General features: G+C 46.8%; 1 protein-coding gene across 6 annotated transcripts in view; it reads right to left on the bottom strand.

The window, feature by feature from the left end:
* Positions 1-22,793, bottom strand: part of GATAD2A (GATA zinc finger domain containing 2A) — a 107,938-nt gene that overhangs the window by 29,968 nt on the left and 55,177 nt on the right. For 4 of the 6 annotated variants that reach the window (XM_047696329.1, XM_047696356.1, XM_047696319.1 and 1 more), the window contains one exon: positions 9,745-10,013. In XM_047696329.1, the coding sequence (XP_047552285.1) occupies positions 9,745-10,013 (269 nt within the window). The remainder of the gene's footprint in view (positions 1-9,744; positions 10,014-22,793) is intronic. The other 2 variants (XM_047696338.1, XM_047696347.1) reach the window with 1 other exon arrangement.

Here is a 22,793-nt window from a genome sequence, read left to right on the forward strand (position 1 = left end):
GAAAGACAGACTTGGGAGGAGGAGCCTACAGGGAAGGAATAAAGCAGAGAGGCTACGGCTAAGGCAAGGAAGGAATAAAGCAAGAGAGGCTACGGCTAAGGCAGGGAAGGAAGCATGGAACCAGGAACAGATTTCTGAAGGAACATACCTCTTGGTTCCCATGCACTAAACACGCTAAGAAAAGCAAGCAGGCCATGGAGATTTTTAGTTGGAGCTGATGGAGCTGCTCCCTGAGACTGCCCAGCCTCTCCTGGAAGTCACCCAGCAGTAAAGACAGAGAATTAGCAAGTGAAAGCAGCAGCCAGGCTACAACAGGTGCTAGGGAGGGGCGGGGCTCCAGAGAGACTTCCACAAGAGTGCAGGAGCCCCCAGACTCAGCGAAGTGGTCATACAGAAGGAAATAGGCTTCTAGCTAAGAGACTTCCAAAGCTCTCACACATAAAGAGGGGGTGCATGAGTGGGGGCATCCAATCCTTGTGAGGAAGATGTCAGAGAGCCAGGGTGAGAGTCACAACCACACCTACCCAGGCTGTGCAAGAACCCAAGCCATCACAACCACAGCTATGTCACATTCACCAAACTCATTCAAGAACACACATTCCAGAGGACAGCTGGTCAGGCCAGGCACAGCTGTGATGGAGCATGGTCCTGAGAGCAGAGTAGATGGGGCTCAGGTCAGTACATGGCTGGTGAGCACTCCGTTTCCATCCCCTTCCTATCACTATGGGAAAGAGGTAACAGTCACACTAGGATGCCAGAGCATGCCAGGACCTGGACCCAGACCCCTCTGTAGACCCCATGGCTAAAATTTGTAAAGAAGGATGACACCAAACTGAGAATAAAGCAGCTGAACCCCCATACCTGTGAGTAAAATAGTCCGGACGTTGCCGGGGTGGGGGCAGCAGTTTCTTTGAAATAATTCAACATGCATGTACTCTGTGACCCTAATTCAACCCCTAAGTATTAAGCAGATAAATGAAGGATTGATGTCCCCGCAAAGACCTGTAGGAATGACGACAGGAGCCAGACTCACACCAGTCCCAAAATGCAGACTGCCCAGTGTCTATGGTCGGGTGGGTGGATATAGCATGCATACCCGCGCACAGGAGAAAATCCGCAAAATGCTCCATACAACAGGGATGAATCCCAAAACACACAGAGAGAAGCCAGACCCCACTGAGCTCATGCATGATCCCATTTCTAGAATCCATTTCTGAGAGGAGGCATGATTAGTCTAGGGTGAGAGAGTATATCCCGTCAAGGAGGACAGGAAATGTTTAAATGGCAACTTTTATGGTGACTACTAGGTTCTGTATCCTCATAACGCTTTGGACTACACAGGTGAAAAATACACCAGGAGAGGCTCTCTGGGCTTTATCTCATCACAGGGCAGGCAATCCCAGTTTTTATTCTTCCTCTCCCAAGAGGCTGCCTATAAAGAGCATCTGCCAGACAAGAACTCAACCTGTCACCTAGGGAGTCATGTTGGGTGAGTGAAGGGATGCAGCCCTCTACCTGCAGGCCCCATTTCTATGCAGAACAGAACAAGGCTGTCCATATAAACCCATATTATAGACAACAGGCAGATGCAACATGTTACTTTCAGACTTCATTTTTGGTTTTAGGAGAACGCAGGTGTGTTGACGTGAATGTGGGTGATGTGCCCCCACACAACACACCACTGCAGGACAACCAAGCCCTGTTTCAATATCAAATGAATAGTGATGTCCCTGGACACAGAAGGTGTGCCTAATTTTTTTTTCCCTTTTTTTGGTGACTAGTTTCTTTAAAGATAGTGTTACCCCCATGATATCCTTGGTGAATGTCTCTAAAAAAAGATGGGACAATGATTCTGTCATCAAAAACACCAACTTTGGGGCGCCTGGGTGGCTCAGTGGGTTGGGCCACTGCCTTCAGCTCAGGTCATGGTCTCGGGGTCCTGGGATCGAGCCCCGCATCGGGCTCTCTGCTCCACAGGGAGCCTGCTTCCCCCTCTCTCTCTGCCTGCTGCTCTGCCTACTTGTGATCTCTCTCTCTGTGTCAAATAAATAAATAAAATATTTAAAAACAAAAAACAAAAAACAAAAAACAAAAACACCAACTTTAATGAAAGGGCCCTGCTTTGCAGGCCTGGTAAACAGAGGACGCTTTCAGTGCATTTTTAGTCTGTTTAAGTTCGCAAGTGCTTGACTTAGGGAGGTGGAAAGCCAGAAAAACTCAAGCCAGGAACAGCTCTAATGGCTCAGACACTACTGCCAGTAGGCCATGGACCCCTCAGTGGCATAGGAGCCCCTTCTACCCAGGGGGCAGGCCCTCAGTCTGAGTGAAGCCCTGACCTGTAGCAAATCAGATGCATGATGCAAAGAGGGATGGGGAGAGAGGAGGGAGACATGCAGCTACCCAAAGGCCACACACCCCAACAGAACCCAGGAAGGGAAGTCATCCGAACATCTGCCCCACATTCACTGAGGCCCACATAGCAGGCTATTGAGAAGTGGAAGCTGGCCTACTTGACTGCCCCTGCCTCACCCGTGGGACCCAGGGAGCCTCAGCCCTGTTTTCTCCCAGATAAAATGAGGAAGTAGAGACGGGTCTGCTTTGGCACACATGGACTTCCATCCCCAATGAGCTATACCCCTTAATCTCTAGTCTTTGCTTCCAAGACCTCTGCACATTGTTTCATATTATAGTACACCAGAAAGTAGCTGTGATCACATCTTGTCCTATCATTTCTTTTTTTTTAAATTAACATATAATGTATTATTTGTTTCAGGGGTATAGGTCTCTGATTCATCAGTCTTTTAGGGACTATCACAATGTGGGTCACAGAGTCGGCCTGGTCCTAGCCTATTAACAACCCAGGAAGGGCCGATGTCTCAGAAAAAGGCATATACATACACGTTTTCAGTAAAGCATGGGGGTGACTGTTGATGGAGCCCATACCCCACAAAGGCCCAGACTGAAAAGACACCCAGTCCTCACCTTTCAGGTACAGAACCTCTAAAGAAGAGGCTCATGTTTTATTGAGTTAAATGCTCCTCAACCCGAAAGTCCGGGGGGAAGGGGGAGTTGTTCTCACCTGTGCATGGCCCAGATTACTTCTAAAGATCAACAACTTGTGAAAGAAAAGAGACTCTCTATAGGAAAGTACAGGAGTAGAATCTATTTATCACAGAAACAAAACAGAGAACCCAACATAGATTCCTCTGCCTACCCCAACTCCAGCCTCTTCCAACAATCCTGACTTGGGGTGGGGTAGGAGGAGGGCAGGCATGTGCCCATGACCTTTGGGTTGGTCTCACAAGACCAGTAGGCTCAAGTTCCACCTTTGTGGATTTTTGTTTTTCTAGGAGCACGTTTATGGATACCAGAAAAACAAACAAACTAATCTCATTAATTTTTTAAAATATCCATATTGAGGTATAATTTACATACCCCTAAAATTCATTCACTGTAGTATAATTCAATGATTTTTAATAAACTTAAGAGTTGTGCAACCTCTACCACAATCTAATTTTAGAATACTTCCACCACCCCCAAAAAGTTCCCTTGTGCCCATGAGATGTTGATCATTGCTCCCACCCACCCCACCCCCAGGCAACTACCAGTCACTGTCTTTATAGTAAGTTTGTTTTGAACATTCCCCATAGATGAAATTATACAACATGCAGTCTCTGGGTCGTTGTCTCCCCACCAGCATGGGGAGTCTGAGGTTAATCCATGCTGCTGTATGAATCGGGAGTTCATTTTTAAATTTCTCAATAGTATTCCATTGCACGGTTAGAGCATGTTTTATCTATCTTTGCCTGGCTATCTGGATTGTTTCCATCTTTCAGTTATTATGAATTATGCTGTGAACACCCACGTACCTGTCTTTGTGTGGACACATGTTTTTATCATTTGAGTATGTTCCTTGGGTAGAATGCAGGGTCTGTGGTAAGTTCATGTGTAACTGTGTAAGAAACTGCTGAATGTTATGCCATTTTACATTTCCACTAGCAAAGTATGAGAGTTCCACCTTCTCCACATCACCAACACTTGTTATTGTGGGCTTTTTTTTTTCTTTAAAAAACAACAACAACAACCATCCCTGAGAGTTGTTTAATGGCCCAGCCTTTGGTCTACCCTGGAGAATGTTCCATGATCACGTATAAAGACGTATTCTGTTTTCTGTAGTCACTGGTGCTCTATAGATTCCTATTAGGCCAAATGGATCAACAATGCTCTCTGAGTCTTCTAGAACTTTAACAATTTTCTGTTTAGTTGCTCTACCAATTAAGAGTGGAATATTGAATTCTCTAACGATAATTGATAAAATGTCATTTCTACTACCTTATCAGTTTATGTCTCAGGTATTTTGGGGTTCTATTCTTAGGTTGACATAAACTTATGACTGGTATGTGGGTCTCCCTGCTAGATAATTATAAAATGTCACTCTTTGGCTCTAGTACTATTTTTTGGTCTTATAGTCAATTTCATCTGACATTGGTAATAGTCACTCTAGTTTTCCTATGGTTACTTACAGTATAGCTTTTCCTATTATTTTACCAAAGGATAAAGCATCCTTAAACCTAAGAAGTGTCTTATAGACAATATACAATTTAGTGGGATCTTGCTTTTATCTAGTCTGATAACCTCTACCTTGATAATTGGGGTTTTTAGACCCCTCACATTTAACACAATAATTGATCTGATTGGATTTACATGTGTTAATGTGTCATTTTGCTAGTTGTATTGTACATACATTCTTTTTTTGTTGTTCCTCATTGACAGTCTGCTTTTGTGTTAAACATTTCTTAGTATACAACTAAATTCTTCTGATTTTTTAAAATTGTATTTTAAAGTTATTCTTAATAGTTGCTCTAGAGATTACAATGATCATCTTTTTTTTTTTTTTTTAAGATTTTATTTATTTATTTGACAGAGAGAGATCACAAGTAGGCAGAGAGGCAGGCAGAGAGAGAGGAAGGGAAGCAGGCTTCCTGCTGAGCAGTGAGCCCGATGCGGGACTCAATCCCAGGACTCTGGGATCATGACCTGAGCCGAAGGCAGCGGCTTAACCCACTGAGCCACCCAGGCGCCCCTACAATGATCATCTTATTAATTTACCACAATCTGCTTCAAATTAATATTAACTTGATTCCAGTAAAATGTAGAAAAATTTTACCCCAATGGAGCTCCATTTCATTCCTCCTGTTTTATACTATTATTCTCTGACATATCTGTCACCATTATAAACAAAACAGACTTTGGTATGCTTTGGTGAAATTCCAGAGAGATGCAATGGTTATTTTTGTCTATTCTATGACCAGTGTTAAGTTATAGTTACCACTTTACATAGTGTTATGTGTTTTAAGAAGAAATAAGAATAAAGTTTTTTATGTTAGCCCACATATTTACCATTTCCAGTGCTCTTTTCTTCCTGGGAACCTAAGTTACCAACATGTCATTTTCTTTCAGCCTGAAGAACTGGCAGGTCTGCCAGTGGTGGATTCTTTTGGTCTATATCTGAAAATGTCTTTTTTGCTTTCATTTCTGAAGTTCTGCTGGACACAGAATTCCAGGTTGACAGTTTCCTTCCTTGAGCGCTCACAAATACCATTCAGCTTTTATCATGGGTGAGAAGCTGGCTGTGAATCATATGAATGCTCCCCTGTATGTAATAAGCCCTTTTTCTCTTGCTACTTTTAAGATTTTCTTTTTCTCTGGCTTGTAACAACTTGACTATAATGTGTCTAGGTATAGATCACTTTGTGTTTCTGCTACTTGAGGTCTGTTGAGCTTTTGGAATGAGCAGGAATTCTCCTCACATACGTTCTTGAATATTATTTCTTCAAATAGTTTTTGTCTTGCCCCAACCGTGACTGCAATCCTGGGCTAACAGAGTCATTGTCCTTCCCCATTTCCCACCACTAAGAATGTCACTCCAACCAATAAGGCCAAGGTTCCAGGGCTACTGTCCACAACTCTCCTAAATTGAATGAGCCCCTTCTCACTCCTGCAGAGAAGGGGCTGGTCTTCACAGCCTGTACCTGCCAGGCAGAAGTTCCCTAGCAGAAGAACTGGGGAGAGGGCATGGAAAGGGCTCCACGCTAAATCCTCACATATTCTCACTATTCTTACCCAAAGTTCAGTAGTTCCTTAAGCACAAACACTTCTCAGATCATTATATGCCTTAGATCAATTTCAAAGTGCTGAAATGATTGACATTTTTGGGCTTATTTTGTCCTGTTTTATAGTTGGGGAGGGGGTGAAAATCTCTCCTCAATCAATTGTTGCTGGAAATTACCCTCCAGCTTTGATTTACTTTGAAAATAAAATACACACAAACTGGGAGCCTAAATCAGAAAAGCTGCCAGAGATGGAGAGGGGAACTGCTGAGAGGGAAAGAACTGATTTTACCCTTTGGTCTTCCTATGTATGCTACACATCACACCAATGTAGTAAAATAAAGTTTTATCTTGGTGATTTTAATTCATCAGCCACTTCCTTAAAGAAAATTATCTCTCCTAGAAGCTACCAGAAACTCCCTTTAGTCTTCAACATGCCCAATTTGAGTCATAAGATAGTATGAGGGGCGCCTAGATGTCTCAGTAGGTTAAATGTCTGCCTTCTGCTCAGGTCATGACCCTGGGGTCCTGGGATCAAGTCCTGAGTCTGCTTCTCCCTCTCCCTCTGACCCTCCCCCCACTCATGCTTTCACTTGCGTGCACTCTAACTCAAATGAATTTTAAAGATTTCAAAAAAAAACAAAAAACAAAAACAAAAAAAACAACCCCAAAACAGTGTGAAAGAAAACGAGGCAGTTGTGAAACAAAGCCAAACAGAAATTCTAGACACAGACTACTATGCAGCAATGAAAATGAATTAACTACCGCTGAACTCAATGTAGATAAATCTCACAAACAGTAAGTTGAATGAAAGCAAGCAAAAGGTACAGACTGTGTAATACCATTATGTATTATGCAAAACCAGGAAAAACTAACCTATGCTATTAGAAGCCAAGAAACTGGTTACCCTTGTGGTAGTGACAAGAAGCAAGCGTAAGGGGCTTCAAGGCTGTTTCTTGAATCAAGCTGTAAGGATGTGTTCACGTTTGGGCAAATGTATCAAGTAGCACCCTTCTGCACTTTTCAGTATGTGTCCTATATCTCAATTAAAAAAAAAATGAAATTCTCTCAGAACCATCAAAAATTGCTTGTTAGTTTTACAAGATTCAGTGAACTTGAAGCTGAAGAGCTTCAACCCACTTAAACTATGGTTAGTACAGCTGTGCCTTTTGATCTGCCCAATGTGGGATTTCACACTAACCTGAGAACCAATGGAACAACCACACCATGATACAGGGAGGTTCCTAAAGGGATGTTCTCAAGCCAGATGCACTCAACAAGGAAGGATTCAAAGACCACCTGTTTCTAACACAGAAGCTGGGGCCACACACTCCAGAACAGATGAGTTTTAGAATAGTTGTAGGGTTGGGTGCCTGGGTGGCTCAGTGGGTTAAGCCGCTGCCTTCGGCTCAGGTCATGATCTCAGGGTCCTGGGATCGAGTCCCGCATCGGGCTCTCTGCTCAGCGGGAAGCCTGCTTCCCTCTCTCTCTCTCTCTCTGCCTTCCTCTCCGTCTACTTGTGATCTCTCTCTGTCAAATAAATAAATAAAATCTTTAAAAAAAAAAAAAAAAAAAGAATAGTTGTAGAGTATACCTGATCCTATGATTTTTGTCAAAACTCACAACTGTACTTCTTAAATAAATTAAACAGAATATTCTATGTGGAAACTCAGGGACATAGTAGCTCTACATGTGGATCACCTTATTTTGAGTGAAGACTGAAGGGACAGTTGTCACCAATACTTCCCACACCAGGACCAATTCTGGGTACATATCTGTCACCCAATAACCAGCAAGGCAGAGACTATCACCCATTTTACTAACGAAGAAACAAAAAGACCATCTGCTCAAGATCAGTCAGGGAATATAATGTGACCCCCAACTCTGCCTACCAGCCACCAGAGCCAAACTCTTTCCACACTCTCTTACTGCTCCATGAGTGCCCTGGGGAGTCTCTAGTCCCGTAGGATCAACTCTGCCCCGTGTGCCTGGGTTAATCTCTGATCCCTGCTCCCTTGTTTCCTTTGTGTCATAAGGATATCATCCCCACCAACCTCAAAAAACACCACACTGTCCAAGTAACCTTGGGTTGGAAGTCAATAGGCATAATGGGGGAAGTCTGGAAGCAAGAGGCCCAAAGGCCAAATGTAGCCCCAGGCTTTGTCAACAGAAAGATGTGGTAATCTCTCCCTCATAATCCGCTGGGTTGCCTTGCAGAGAATCAAGGTGATTATAGGAGAAAATGCACACCAGGAGCCCAGACGCAAGAAGAACCCAGACCTTCACAAGCAGGGGCTCTTCCTCCTCCTCAGCTACCTGAGACAGCACCTGAAACACTAAGGACCAAGACAGATGGAAGGAAAGAAGGCCCAGACTTAACGATTTTATTTCTGAAGCTTTCAAAGAGGCCTCTGGTTTTAGAACAGGGAGAGCAAAAAGCAGACCCAGACAGAAAAAGGCCATTTGGGGTAGTAGAAAGTACCCCCCAACCCACTTTGAATGCTTTCCCCACAGAAGGGGTTGGATTCTCCCATTTATCTCAAAGAGGTTAAGAATTGTAAAAGCTGAGAAATGTAAGGCCAAATGACCTCTGAAATCTGCAGGATTCTGAAAATCTGGGCTCCAAAATGAATTTAACATGAAGACTGCAGGGTAGAGTCATCCCTGTGTGAGTTAATCAACACTCATGCTCCCAACTTCCCTGGCTCTGCACCTGCTACCCTTACCCCCACCCCCCACCCAGGGCAAACAGACTTGGAAGAGTCTGTAGGGGAGGACCAGGGAGTTAGTGAGGGAGGGGCAGGAGGGCCACACACCCATTGTGGCATATCTGGTTCAAAAGACATCTAGGTGTGAACATTCTGGAGAGAATAGTTCTCTCATCAGACCTCCAAGGAGAGCAGTAACAGTAGATGCTAGGCCCAGACTTCTCTTTACAAGAAAAGAATGTTTCTCAGTGAAGAAATTGGTGGGGGGGGGGGGGTATGACAGGAACGACATTGAGTCTTAATTCTTCCAAGTTTTTTCCTTAAGAACCTCACAAAGCTGAGGATCAGTAAAGTTACTCTTGAAGTAATCAGTACTAAGGAGAAATCAAAACACCACACCACAGGAGACTTGAACAGAATGATCTCCTCCCTCATAATGTGCTGGCTATAAGGAGTGGTGGCACAAGTACAAGGTATCCCTGAGCTGGACTCCAGACTCTGCCCCCAGCCCAGTGACCCAGAAGAAGCTTAGAACCCCTGCTCTCCTGAACCCCAAATCTACAAAGCAAGGAGATATATTCAAATTAAAAACTCTTGAGTTTTCCCACAAATCAAAAGCATCAGCTGAACAGACGAGAGGTAGGAGTTTAGTTTAGTTTAGTTTAGTGAAGACTTGCTGCCTTACAAGGGAGCTGATGGAGAATACGATCCCTCCTCTTGTGAAAACCACACCCTCTGTCACTGATATCCAGGCCCCAGTGGGGAGGTCTGTCCAGGACAGCACAGCGATGCCAGAACTAGAACCCACAGCCATCTCCACAACTCACCCAAAGCTGCTTCCTGAAGGCCTGAAGGGAAGCCTCATCCCCATCTCCTCACCACCTCTTCACACCCAGGAGACCTGGTTCCAGGTCCCTCCTGCTCACCTGTATGAGGTACGCATGTCCACGGGCCCGTCACCCGCCTGCCCTTCACATCTGCCCACAGTTGGCACCTCTGCCCCCCTCAGCAACCCTTGGGCTGGGCCTGCTCCTGGCTCAGGCGTCACTCTCATGTCTCCGTCAGTGTTTAAATCTGAAGACAACAATCCTCTCTCCATTTTTATTTTCTTGCTCTCCACATCATCCTCCGCTGGGTCCCGTTCAAGCGCTCGTTTCTGACTCCGTGTTCGGCATGCTTCTTCAGTCATTCTGAACTTTGGGAGAAGGAGAAAACACGACATTTAAACTTGGCACAACCAAGTTGCTACCTTCTTAGAAACTTTTTCAGAGTGTCAGCTTGGAGAGTTTTCCTTGCCACATGATGCTAGCGGAAGTAGGCACAACAAATCCAGGACCCACAAAATATGCCCAAGACCTTTCTTCACTGCCTGGGGAAGGCTGGGCAGGATCAGTGGAGCATCTGGGGGGTTGAGACCTTTGGGGACCTGGTCAAGAACAATGGAAAGTGGCTCCTTATCAGAAGGAAGGGGAGTCCTCTGTGCTCCAGACTCAAAAGCAAACAGAGGCAAACTGTTCTAGATCTGAACTCCCTGCATCTGGGATTCTGAGTACCTGCCCTGGATTGGAGGTATCTGTAATCTGGCAAAGGGAAACCACACTGTCCCAGGAGCAGGGTCAATGCCCAGGTCCAGCCCAGCACTGCCTCAGGTTGACCCTTTTTCTCCCCTTTAGTGAGGGACAGGCTCCTCATTCCCTGCTCACTTCTGGGGGTGAGAGGTGGGGGTCACGTTTAACCCTTTGACTGCCAGCAAGGTAAACTTTGAGTGGAGTAAGAGCTGGCTGGTCACTGTGCCAGCACCCTGTACCTGCAGCACACACATATCTTGATTTAAAGAAAGAAAAGAAGAAAAAAAAAAAAAAAAAAAACAGCTGAGTCAGTTTTTGATCCCATGACATCACTGGGCTCCACATGACCCTTCCCAGGATTCAGTCTGAGAGACAAAGCACTTTCCAGAAAACCAGTCTGAACCGGTTCCAGACAACAAGCTGAAGTGTTATTAACCCTCACGGAGACAGGACGGAGGACAGCGCAGTGATGTCTGTCTGCAGGGAGGCTGCTGGCATTCCACAACAGAGTCTGGGACACAGGCACTCGCTCTTAAAGGAGCCACTCCGAGCCCAGCCTTGATGTCCCAACAAGGCAGGACACAGGAAATAAAACTGCAACAAGAGTTCAGTCAGTCTAAAAAGCCAAGCCAGAGTTCCTGAGGGGACAAAAAAGAATTTAGCTGCCAGGCTCTAACAGAATTCCCAAAGTGCCAGTTCTACACAGGATAGTAGGCATCCAGTCTACCAACATGGGGCCCATGGAGGAATACACCATGGGCTCAGAGAATCTCAATTCATACCTGTGGTATACCTACACTGAAGGCACCTGTGTCCACAGACACAAACTCTGTGTCGACAGGCAGGGCACCTGGCACCTCAGTTTCCTCACCAGTGAATACCCTGGGAGGCCTATCCTGGACAGGGCCAGTCATTCCCAGTCCCAGAGCCCACCTTCTGGGAGGCTTAGGGCAACACAGAGTAACGAGGGGGCCACTTCATCATATACGGGATACCCTCCTGAGATTATTCACTCACAATCTTCTTTAGGAGCCAATTCCACAAATAGCAGTAGTGCAGGGCCTTGCCCCAAGGGCCCCTTTGGTTGGACTTAGAGTGAAAGGAATGAAACAGACAGCTGCCTCATGCTGCTGGCTCAGGAGGCAGAGTGGCCCATATACACACGTCAGGCCAGTGTGGCCTGGCCAGGGCACTCAGATATCTGCTACTACAGGCAGTACAAATGAGTCAAAATGAGCAAGTCTCCTGGTGGTCATGTCACCCCTAGGGTGCTCCCCACCCATGTTGAAGGAACGTGGGGCTGGAGAACTCAACGCTCAAGGGCACAGGATATCAACAAGACCTTCATCTGCCCCCAACCCCTCCTGGCATCCTATCCCGTGCCTGCCACCAACTCTGATCAGTCCCAGTCACCCTTCCCCAAATATCCCCCCATCCTCTCCTCCCATTCTCTATGTGGATATGGTCTCCTAACTGGCTCGGAGAAAGCAAGGATACCCCCCATGTCCCTCTTAGCCTAAAGCTCTATGGCTTCTGTCCTCCTTCTTCTTTTAATTTTATTTATTTGACAGAGAGAGAAGAGACAGCGAGAGAGGGAACACAAGCAGGGGGAGTGGGAGAGGGAGAAGCAGGCTTCCCGCCAAGCGGGGAGCCCAAGGCAGGGCTTGATCTCAGGACCCTGGGATCATGACCTAAGCCAAGGGCAGATGCTTAAGACTGAGCCACCCAGGCGTCCCTGGCTTCTGTCCCTTGATACGCCTTCACAACAAACCCAGTCAGCCTGCTCACTGAGTCTATCAGCCCTGTCTCTGTGAGACTGCAGATAAGTCACTGTCCTGAGTGTCAGTCACCCTCCCCACACTCACTGTGGGCTCTTGGGTCATCTTTCCTTGGGGACGGCCTAAAACAGGAGCCCCTTGAACATTTGGGAATTAGACAAGAGGAACAATTTCAATAGCCGCCTTGGACAGCAGGTAGCTGCGCTCCCCAGACCAGAAAGGAGCCTATAGGGATCAAACAGGAGAGGACAGGAGACAGAACCAGAAAAAAGGAAAAGAAGGTCCCCACTAGTCAGAAGAAATTCTGCCCCTAAGGGAGAAGCTCCCAGTCTGGCCCGGTACCCACTGAAGGAGAAGCGGGACTAAGGTCGATGTGGAGGATGCCCTCCCCAATCCTGTACTCAAACTCCCTCATGCTTCCCCACTCTGCCTCTGCTCCAGCCTGGTACCCTCACCCAACCACCCACCCTGCCAGCCAGCACAGTCTTTGGCCTTGTAAATTCCAGGTTCCAATCCATGATTCTCATCTAAACCCAGACCCTATGTGAAGTCTTTCCTCTCAACTGCCCACATCTCAACTGCCCACATCGATAAGGGGAGACAGGGAACCAAACCAGATTGCTGTGTGCCAAGTCACCAGACTGGCAAGGTAGTGCCCAGGTGACCTCACTTCATTGTCACTGGTGTAAAACAAGAAATGGCAAAGGGCCAGAGCAGAGCCTCACACCCACAGGGCTGTTCCTTCCAGCCCCAGTGACCACCCTGGGTCATAGGGTCCTCCACAGCACCCCAGTTTGGGTAGTTGATTAGGGTTCCCATCAAGCAGAGGACCCGGAACATAGCCTGTTTATGCTCTGTGTGCAGTATCAGGGTAGCTCACTCTGAAGCTGAGGGCTAGAACTCTGCCAACCCTAAGCCCAGAAATAACAGCCATCCTGGCAGTGCACACATGCCCTGCCCCTCCGACTCTGGTGGGGGCTTCTTGGGAGGGGGCTGTTGCATGCCTCCCACACCAAAGGAAGGACCAGCATAGCTGGAGGGGGTACGGGGCCGAACATGGCACAGAGTGCCTCCAGCTCTGCACCCCACCCCCTGTCCTGCCTTAGGTGGAGCCTATTCCACACAAGGTGGCTGTCTTAGAGGCCACAAGGGGCACGTGCTCCTGGGGACGGCAGGTGCTGGTAAATAGCAGCTCCTCCCTCCTCGCAGCATGAAGGACCAGTGGCGCCCACCCCCCGACGTCTCCCGCACTTAGGGCTAGCGGCCACAACCTGCAGGCATGAACCCAGGATCTGCCACAAACCTACAGGGAAGAAACAAGCCTTGAGGAATGAAGCATAACCTAGGATCTCTGCAAAAAACAGTGAGGGGGTACATTAGAATACATACTAAAGAGCAGGTGAAAAGGCTGGATTAGTGTGATAGCAAATTAGGATCTGCTTCACATCCCTGGCCAGTAAGGGTAGAATGAAGGGAAAGACAACAGAGTTTCTACCACAGGCCCATTCAGGAATGGCCAGCCCACAAAGAGCAGCTCCCTTTTACTGAAGGGGGACCCCATGCTGGTAGGGGAATATCCTGACAGCAGCTCGCCCACTGTAAAGCTGAGGCCCCCAGGTCTGCAAAAGGCTGCCTAAGGCACAGGATGCTACCCAGGAAGCAAGGCTAGAACGCAGGTGGCCTCAGCCCCTCGCAGAGCCTGCTCTAATACATCCTCAGACAGGGATGGGGGAGCAGAGAGGTGGCAGGATGAAGCCCAGATCTTCCTCACCCCAAGAAGGAGGTTGTAGCCACACTAGAGGCTACACAGGCATACCCACAAAGCAACCCCAGAACAAAGGAGCCAGGAAATCACAGGTGAAATGATGACATGGGGCTTTGGGTCAGTGCAAACTATAATTGCCACTACCAAAGGCTACTTTATTTTTTTTGGAAAATGCTTTGACAATATATTTTTTCATTTTTTATTGTTTTTAAGATTTTATTTATTTGACAGCTAGAGATCACAAGTAGGCAGAGAGGCAGGCAGAGAGAAGGGAAAGCAGGCTCCCCACTGAGCAGAGAGCCTGACGTGGGGCTCGATCCCAGGACCTCGGGACCATGACCTGAGCTGGAGGCAGAGGTTTAACCCACTGAGCCACCCAGGCACCCAGTAGCCAGCCACCCAGGCTACTTTATTTTAAAGATTTTTATTTATTTATTTATTTGAGAGACAGAGAGAAAGAATGCACATGCAAGTTGTGGGGAGAATCCCAAGCAGACTCCACATGAACATGGAGCCTGACATGAGGCTTGAACCAACAACCCCAAGATCATGACCTGAGCCAATCAGAGTCAATCAAGAGTCACCTGTCTAGCCAACTGAGCCAGCCCCTACTTTATTTTAGTAAAATCCCACTGTCTCACCGATCTGAGAACCTCAGAAGAGAAAAACCTGTTCTCAAACAACTCCAAAGGGGTGAATGATGTAGGAACCAGAATTTTTAAACAAAACTAAGGAGACCAATGAAAGCGCCTGGCACAAGTTGAGCACAGTAAATGTCTCCTGATGATTAAAAAAAAAAAAAAAAAAGTAAACAAACACAAGTCATGGAGCTATAACCCTAAGGCATTATCATTCTGTACTTGGAAATATTATTTATATTACACAGTTACTAACACACCAGCAGGAATACTACCAGTAACACTCCTGTTTCAGGCATGAGAAAAGTGCTTATCGATACATGGTTAGGAAAAGTGACCAGGCTGAGGCTCTGAAGGGTGGACCTGGGGTGCTCTTTCCAGAGCTGAGAGAAGAGCATGAAGAGGTGGGGAAAAGAGGGTACTGAGTGTGGACTGCCCTCAGGGGGAGCATGGACAGGTGGGGGGGTATCCAATTTATTCTAAAGGATCATCTGGCTGATCTGGGGACAGACTAGAGCGGAGGTGGTGGGGGAAGCAGTCTTGGGAGGCTTCTGTATCTTATGGATCAGGATGAGAAGGAGACTGAGCAGTGGGTAGACACAGCCAAACACTAAGGATACTTTAGAGGATATGGACAACACAACATGCCAGCAGCTGGATCGGAAGCAAGAAAGGACTGCTTTGGGAACCTGGATGGCTCAGCTGGTTAAGCTGACTGCCCTCAGCTCAGGTCATGATCCTGGAGTCATGGGATCGACTCCTGCATCAGGCTCCCTGCTTGGCAGGGAGTCCGCTTCTCCCTCTGAACCGCCCTCTTCTCATGATCTCTCTCTCTCTCTCATTCTCTCTCTCAAATAAATAAATAAAATCTTAAAAAAGAAAGAAAGAAAGAAAGGAAGGACTGCTTTGTTTTTGCCTGAGCGACTAGAAAGATGGAATTATTTTCTGAGATGGGGAGAGAACAGATCTGAGAGAAGGCTGAGACTAGGGTAGTTTGGACATGCTGAGCATGGGTCTACCAGAGCCACAGAGGGAGGCTGAGGAGTGTCTGCTGACAGGTAGAGGCCTGCACATGGGCCAGCTACTGTCCTCAGTAGCACAGGGCACCCCTTCTTGTCAGGAAGGAAGAAGGGCCTGTGATGCATCCAGTGCCAAGCTGGGTAACAACAAGATCCAGACACTGGTCTCACTTGGCACAAGCCAATCTCCACACTCAACATATAGGCCCTGCTGTGTGGGCAGCTCTATCAGGACTCAGCCAGGAACCCACCAAAGAGTGCCTCCGAGCAGATGCGAAGTGCAGGTGGATGTTTGTGCCCTGGTGATCCTGAGGCTGGGACTGTGATGCCCGCCTGCATGGACTCCCCCTTGTCTCCTGCCTAAACCCAAGAATCCCATCCACTCTCCCAAACAGCCTGAGGAAGCTTGGGAAGATGAGTCCCAGACCTGTACACCCTCTACCCACCCTCTGGAGGCTTCCCACATTCTTGAGAGTCAAACCCAAGACCCGAGGAGGGGCCAGGGAAAAGAAGAGCTAAGCTGTACTTTGGTGACAGCAGCCTCTGGCTGACAAGCACATGTCTTCCCTTCCAGAATAGAGGCCTCCCTCTGTTCGAGTCCTGAGCCATTCTCTGATATATCTCTCTGAGCAACAGCAGCAGGGATAAAGTGACTGTGTTCTGGAAGGAACTCATACTAAAGATGCCAGTTCTCAAGTTTTAAACATCAAACCCTGTTAAGGCTGAGTGTAAGGGACACAATTTAACTTGGGAAATAGAAGGATGATTCCAACAGTCAGCTTCTACTATCAGACACTAAAGAGAACAGAAGCCTGATCTCAGGGAACTGGCTGAAGGATCCTGTTATTCTTTGAGTCTCAGTTTCCCTACCAATACCTCATAAACATACTAAGTGAAGACACACATAATGATGTTAGAAATAACTTGAATGAGAAAACAAAACTGCAGAATAGCATAAACTACAATAGTATAAGTATTTGTTAAAATATTTATTACATGTAAATATTATAATATAAATAGCTTAAACACATGGCTTAAAAAGGCTTTAACCTTCAGGAAAAAAAATACTGAAAAAGCTTACTAAAATCAAAAGTGGAAGAAATTGGGCTAAAAGCCATAGCACTCATTTCTGAAGAATTAAGAAACTTTCACTTTCTGTATTAAACATTTCTGTATGAAATTATTTCTCCTAAGGATGACTTCATCTCAGTCTTATATTCAAAGAACACAAAGATAAAACAGAGAGCTAGACAAAGTAACACTCCAACATGCAGAGGCTGAAAACTGAAAGGACTAGCAGGAGTGAGACAAGGGAAGAAGGGCCCTTTGGAGGGAAGTGCTCCCAGGCCAGAGGGAGGGTGTTCTGTAACATAGGGAAATCACAAGGCTGGCTCCTCCAACAGAAAGAACCAAGAACATAAGACAAGCATGCAACCTTCAGTGGACTGAGAGGGGATGCTGCTGCGACCTTCCCGTCCATTATGAGCAAGTGTCTATGCAGCTTAAGAGTCTACCCTCTGTGTCACTAAAGAGACTCTCAAGCTCTAAGCCGTAAACCCAGACCCCTCAGCTCCTCCCCACTGTCCACCTTCTACCTGGACTACCAGTTGTGAACTGGCTGCCAGGCCATGGCATCAGTGTGGGCTCACTCTGAGGGAAGCTGGGTCTCACCCAGTTCCTCAGGAAGACTGCCCACAGCAACAACCCCTATACTACTCAGCAGCTTCATCTCTCTTCCCAGCTTGCTAAACTCTTCCATGGAAGAAACTCTGTTTTCCCATTCACCTTCATATTCAGTGTGGAGCAAAACAATACAGGTTCAGCATACGCTACTGAGTTAAACCTACATTTCTATAAATTAGCCTCATGAAATAATGTATGCTTCCTGGCATTTGCCCTATAGGTCAAAACGAAGCAAAGAAGTACTTTCGTTAAATACTCTGCGTTCGGGGCACCCGGGTGGCTCAGTCGGTTAAGTGGCTGCCTTTGGCCCAGGTTGTGATCTCTGGGTCCTGGGATCAAGCCCCACATTGGGCTCCCTGCTCCGCAGGAGTCTGCTTCTTTTCTCTCTCCCTCTCTCCCCCCCAACCCCCGCTCATACTCTCTCTCTCAAATAAATAAAATCTAAAAAACAACAACCCTTTGGGGGTCTGGGGGGCTGAGTGGGTTGGGCCTCTGCCTTCAGCTCGGGTCATGATCCCAGGGTCCTGGGATCGAGCCCCGCGTCGGGAATCTCTGCTCAGCGGGGAGCCTGCTTCCCCCCTCTCTCTCTGCCTGCCTCTCTGCCTAGTTATGATCTCTCTCTCTCTCAAATAAATACATAAAAATCTTAAAAAAAAAAAACCCTCTGTGTTCAGACTCTCTGAAAGCTGAGACAGAGTCTCATAGACTAAGTAAGGCTAAGAGAGAAATAGGAATCTAGGGAGATGGTCTAGGCAGGAGAGGGTCAAGCCACTGGGCTGGGAGGGTCTCAGGCAGAGAAGGGAGCCACAGGAGTCCTGTGCTACTGGTTTGCTCAAAAGGACAACTAAGTCTTACTACTCACTGACTAAAGCTGGGTTCTTAACCCTTAGGGATCTGAAAACCTAAGATACTCCAAAAATACAGGTGTTTTTTCTCTTGTACACCATCAAAAAGGCCCTAAGTCCAGCTGCCTAGCTAGAAGGTCCCTGGGCCTTCAAAGACCTATACTAAGAGGATCCTAGGGAGGCCTTCCCTGTAGCAGTCCTGTGACCTGGGCAGGGGAACCACATATGCTGGGCGTGATAGCTGCCACTCAACAAGCTCTGCTTGTTGAAGATGTGTATGTCACCCAAGGTAGGGAAATCCAAGTCTTGGTAGGTGAAGAGTCTGGGCCTGAAACCCAGGTCCACCATTCCTTTCTACCTGGCACTTTCACAAGCTGCCCATTGTGAACATTCCACTACCCAGTCAAGGGCCTTTTTTTTTTTTTTTAAGATTTTTATTTATTTATTTGACACAGAGAGAAATCACAAGTAGGCAGAGAGGCAGGCAGAGAGAGAGGGGGGAAGCAGGCTCCCCGCTGAGCAGAGATTCCCGACGCGGGGCTCGATCCCAGAACTCTGGGATCATGACCTGAGCTGAAGGCAGAGGCCCAACCCACTGAGCCACCCAGGTGCCCCTCAAAAGGCCTTTTGTTAAATCATGTTTAAATGGTTTGTTTTCATCTGGAGTGATAAGCACATAGTGCAGCTAAAATGATGCACGTGCTAATGAGGAGGAAGATAAAACACCCATCCTCAAATGAGAGGGAACTGCGCCTGAGGGAATTAAGATTTGCGCTGCCCAGGGCCAGGCCAGGGAGGACCCTGCAGCCAGGAGCTATGGGACCCCACAGTTAAATGTCACCACCAGCCACCAGGTAACAGGCTACACGACAGCTGTGCCTCAGTGCCAATGCTCCTGTTTGTCTCTGGCCCTGGAAGAGAAGAGTGTCCGCCACACAGCAGACAGACGAGAGACATCTGATGAATGAACAAATATAAGTTTTATGAAGAGGAGCTCCCAGGAGGAGAAAGGGTGCTGGTCCAGACATCTCAACCCCATTTCAACACTGAGATCCTCAGATTGTGACCCAAGTTTATTGCTCCTCTGTTGTTACCAGAAATGTGGGGTCTTCTTATTTTTAAGGGCAAAACACCTAACACTGAGCTTTTACCTCACACAGATCACGTCAAATGATCCTCATAACCACCTTTAAGTGCCACCACCTACCCCCACCTTACAGGTGGGGAAACTGAGACAGATTATAGTCACACAGCAAATGGGTAAGATATGCTGGGAACTAAAGCCCATGCTCTAGGCAGTCCCAAATGAAAGATTCCATTAACCACCCAGAGTCACATGTGAGGTTTCCAAAGGATACTGGGAGCTCCTCACAAGTATAGAATTGGGCTTGACCTCTCACCCACAAGGTCCAGATGAGATATTAAATGATTACAACTTTATGTTGTTGAATGAGATCACATCTTTCGCTGTTTGCTTTCTAAGTACAGTAAAAGTTCTGGAGCACAACATATATGCATTTCTAAAAAACCATGGCATATTGCAAAATCGTGCAATAAAAACATAAGGCTACCAGAACAACAGGGTTAGGTACACAACACCCCAAAACTTCATCATGACATTAAAAAAAAAGACAGGAACCTGATTTTTAAATGGTAGCATGTTAAACAGCAAAAAAATACACAAATGCTACCTGAAGTCTGACCCCTCACTGAAGGGAAGACCTGGCATTTGCTGTGGCTGTTTTCTGAGTTACTGTGACATGCTAGAATGAAGCTGTCTGACCCCAAGAGAAAATGGTATGGTCTAGAGGCGGCCTCGTGCATATCTGAGGTGTGCATTTCCATTTTGTGTACTATTAGGTGCTCTTTCAGCTGGGAGCAATTTTCTGGATTCACCTACTGCAGGAGTTGGCAAACTTGTTCTTAAAGGGACACGGTAAATATTTTCAGCTTTGCAGGTCATTCTGTCTCTGTCCTGATTACACAGCTCTGCAGTTGTATTAGTATGTCCTCAAATGGGCATAGCTGTGTCCCAATCAAACTTTATTTACCAAAACAGACCACAGGTTGGGGGTCATAGCTCCCCAACCTCTAACCTGAACTTGGCATTTCTCCTGGACAAAATCATACATATGTGTTGTACTCCAACTGTGTCCTAATATATCAATAGTGTTGGAACAAATCTGCTTTTCCAAAACAAGCATTATCAGAGAATTGACTACAGAGGAAAACAGGTTTCAAAAAAGAACGTGAACATGTAAATTCAATCTGAGCCCAGGACTCAAGGTTACCCCTTTTGATAAGTCAGAAGAAATTTAGTTTCAAAAAGTGCTGAGTGCAGAGAGCTTACCAAAGGGTTAGTCTGTCTCACTATTTTATCCCATCCTAAAAGCCCTCACACTCTCAAGATAAATAGGTCCATCGTATAAGAAAATTATGTGCTATAAACTCAATTACTGCAGTGGCTGGAACTTTAACCCAGTTACAAAAGCAAGCGGTCCTCAGCACTCATACCTGAGCATCAGACCAAAGCTCTAAGGAAAAGCACAGGGATGTGAAGGACCTTGATGGGCACAGGGCTGGGAGGGGATGGGCTGGGGTGAGCCCTTCTTGAAATAGGAATGCTTGAGCTGGGAGGCAAAGTGACTTGAACACATTGGGGCTAACTGCTGAAGGACCAGGGAGTCTCTGGAGATGTCCTGCAGTAGGAAGGGAGCTGCAGGGCCCAACCAACTTCTCCAGGTAACCAGGACTTGCCTTCACCCTTGAGGGCTAGGAGGAAAGGGGTCATCTGTGCCAGAGAAACTTCAAGAAGGGGGTGGGGAGAACCCCTCCTGGGGACTAAAAGGATGCAGATCTATACCACAGTGTCCCCCAAGGGCTCCACTCTAGGAGGTCCTGGACAGACAGGTAGCACTGTCATAGCTTTGCACCCTGTGTCCTGCCCCACCGAATGGACAGAGATTTCTTTGTAATCATGACCTTCATTTGGTACATTTTGCTTTCAGCTGCAGCTCCATAGCCTAGCTCAGCCTGGGGACACCAAGAGAACCCCAAGGACCCTCCTGGGGACTCCACCGAATCACCACTTTGGTCCTTCTATTCTGCTTTTATGTGAACACGACCCGACTGGTGGGCATATCACTTCACCCCTAACTTGGGGTCTCAATGCAGGTTTACTGAGCTTTCTCCTTTGTGTTAAAAGCAGCAAACACAGTTCATCAGGTGGACAACTACTTCATAAAAATGAGACACATGAACAACAAATTCTTCTGTCCTGTTGGGAGGGGCTTAGTCACTCTTTCAAAGGCTTCTCACATGTTGGACAATCTCACTATCAACCTCCAGTGGCCATAGTGCCTCAGCTCCGGATGCTGGGCAGGGTGAGGGAAGTAAGAAGAGAAGAAAAGAGACAGGGAACACATAATGCCCCAGACTTGGGATCATTTGACCCCACTCAACAGACACCTTATTGGCAGGAGGACACGGAAACTGGGGCACTGACAAATACCTCCCAACTCCCCAAAGCTACAGCTTACCAAGGAACTTTGCACTACAAATATACATATATGTGCATTCATACTCATGCATACTCACAGACACATGCATCCCCACATACATGCACTCACACATGTGCAGTTTTTAATCCCTTCCTCCCACTTCCAAATCTTGCCCAATTATCTCAGAAAAGGTGTTTCCCTGTTCAATTCTGAGCAAAAGATCAGCATTTCTTATGAGTGATCAGTGTCCAACTTCTGATCCACCTGTCTCAAAAAGGAAAACCCTGAAGTTTGAAAATGAGATCAGACTTGGGGCCAGAATCACCACAAAGACACCCAGAACCCCACAGGCCCTCACATAAATCCCCATGCACCTCAGCCACTTTAGCCCACATTTCCCCAAACCCTGCCCAAGACTAATGATTTCACACCTGGCTGGAGCGGCAGAGCATTCTCAAATCACCAGCACTGCAACCATGTTATTTCTACTACTTTGTGCATATAGTAAGCTAAGATTCCAGAGAGGACAAAGAATTAACCACTCTTTACTGTTGTTTATCTGAGTAATGCCCAAACCCAAAAGGGAACTTCTGCAGCACAAGGAGCCTGGTCAGTTACTAACTACCTAGGACACTTCCATCTCTTAGTTCACAGCCTATCCCGCCCAGCAGGATGTAGATGCTGACAGGCTCCTAACAAATGCTGATACCACACCAGATAATGACCTCTCCAAGAGACCAGTAACCCAGAGGTACCTGCTCTCTGGAGGGTAGGAGAAAGAGTAGTTCAGGGTCCCCGCCTTCATGGGAGCATAGACGTTATAAAGGCTGTGAAATGCATGTGCTAAATCACCATTTTATTACAACTCAATGCCAGAAAAGGAGTTCATCCTGGTAGAAGAGAACAATCTAGAAATGCTTCATTGGAGCTGGGCCCCAAGAACAAAATCTGGACTTGTAAAGATAGAGGAGGGAGGGGGATGCCTGGGTGGCTCAGTGAGTGGGTTAAAGCCTCCGCCTTCAGCTCAGGGTCATGATCCCAGGGTCAAGCCCCACATTGGGCTCTCTGCTCACAGGGAGCCTGCTTCCCCCTCTCTGTCTCTGCCTGCCTCTCTGCCTACTTGTGATCTGTGAGCTCTATCAAATAAATAAATAAAATCTTGAAGAAAAAAAAAAAGAT

The sequence above is a fragment of the Lutra lutra genome, chromosome 1 (genome assembly GCF_902655055.1).
Source record: "Lutra lutra chromosome 1, mLutLut1.2, whole genome shotgun sequence".
In the NCBI taxonomy this organism is placed as follows: domain Eukaryota; kingdom Metazoa; phylum Chordata; class Mammalia; order Carnivora; family Mustelidae; genus Lutra; species Lutra lutra.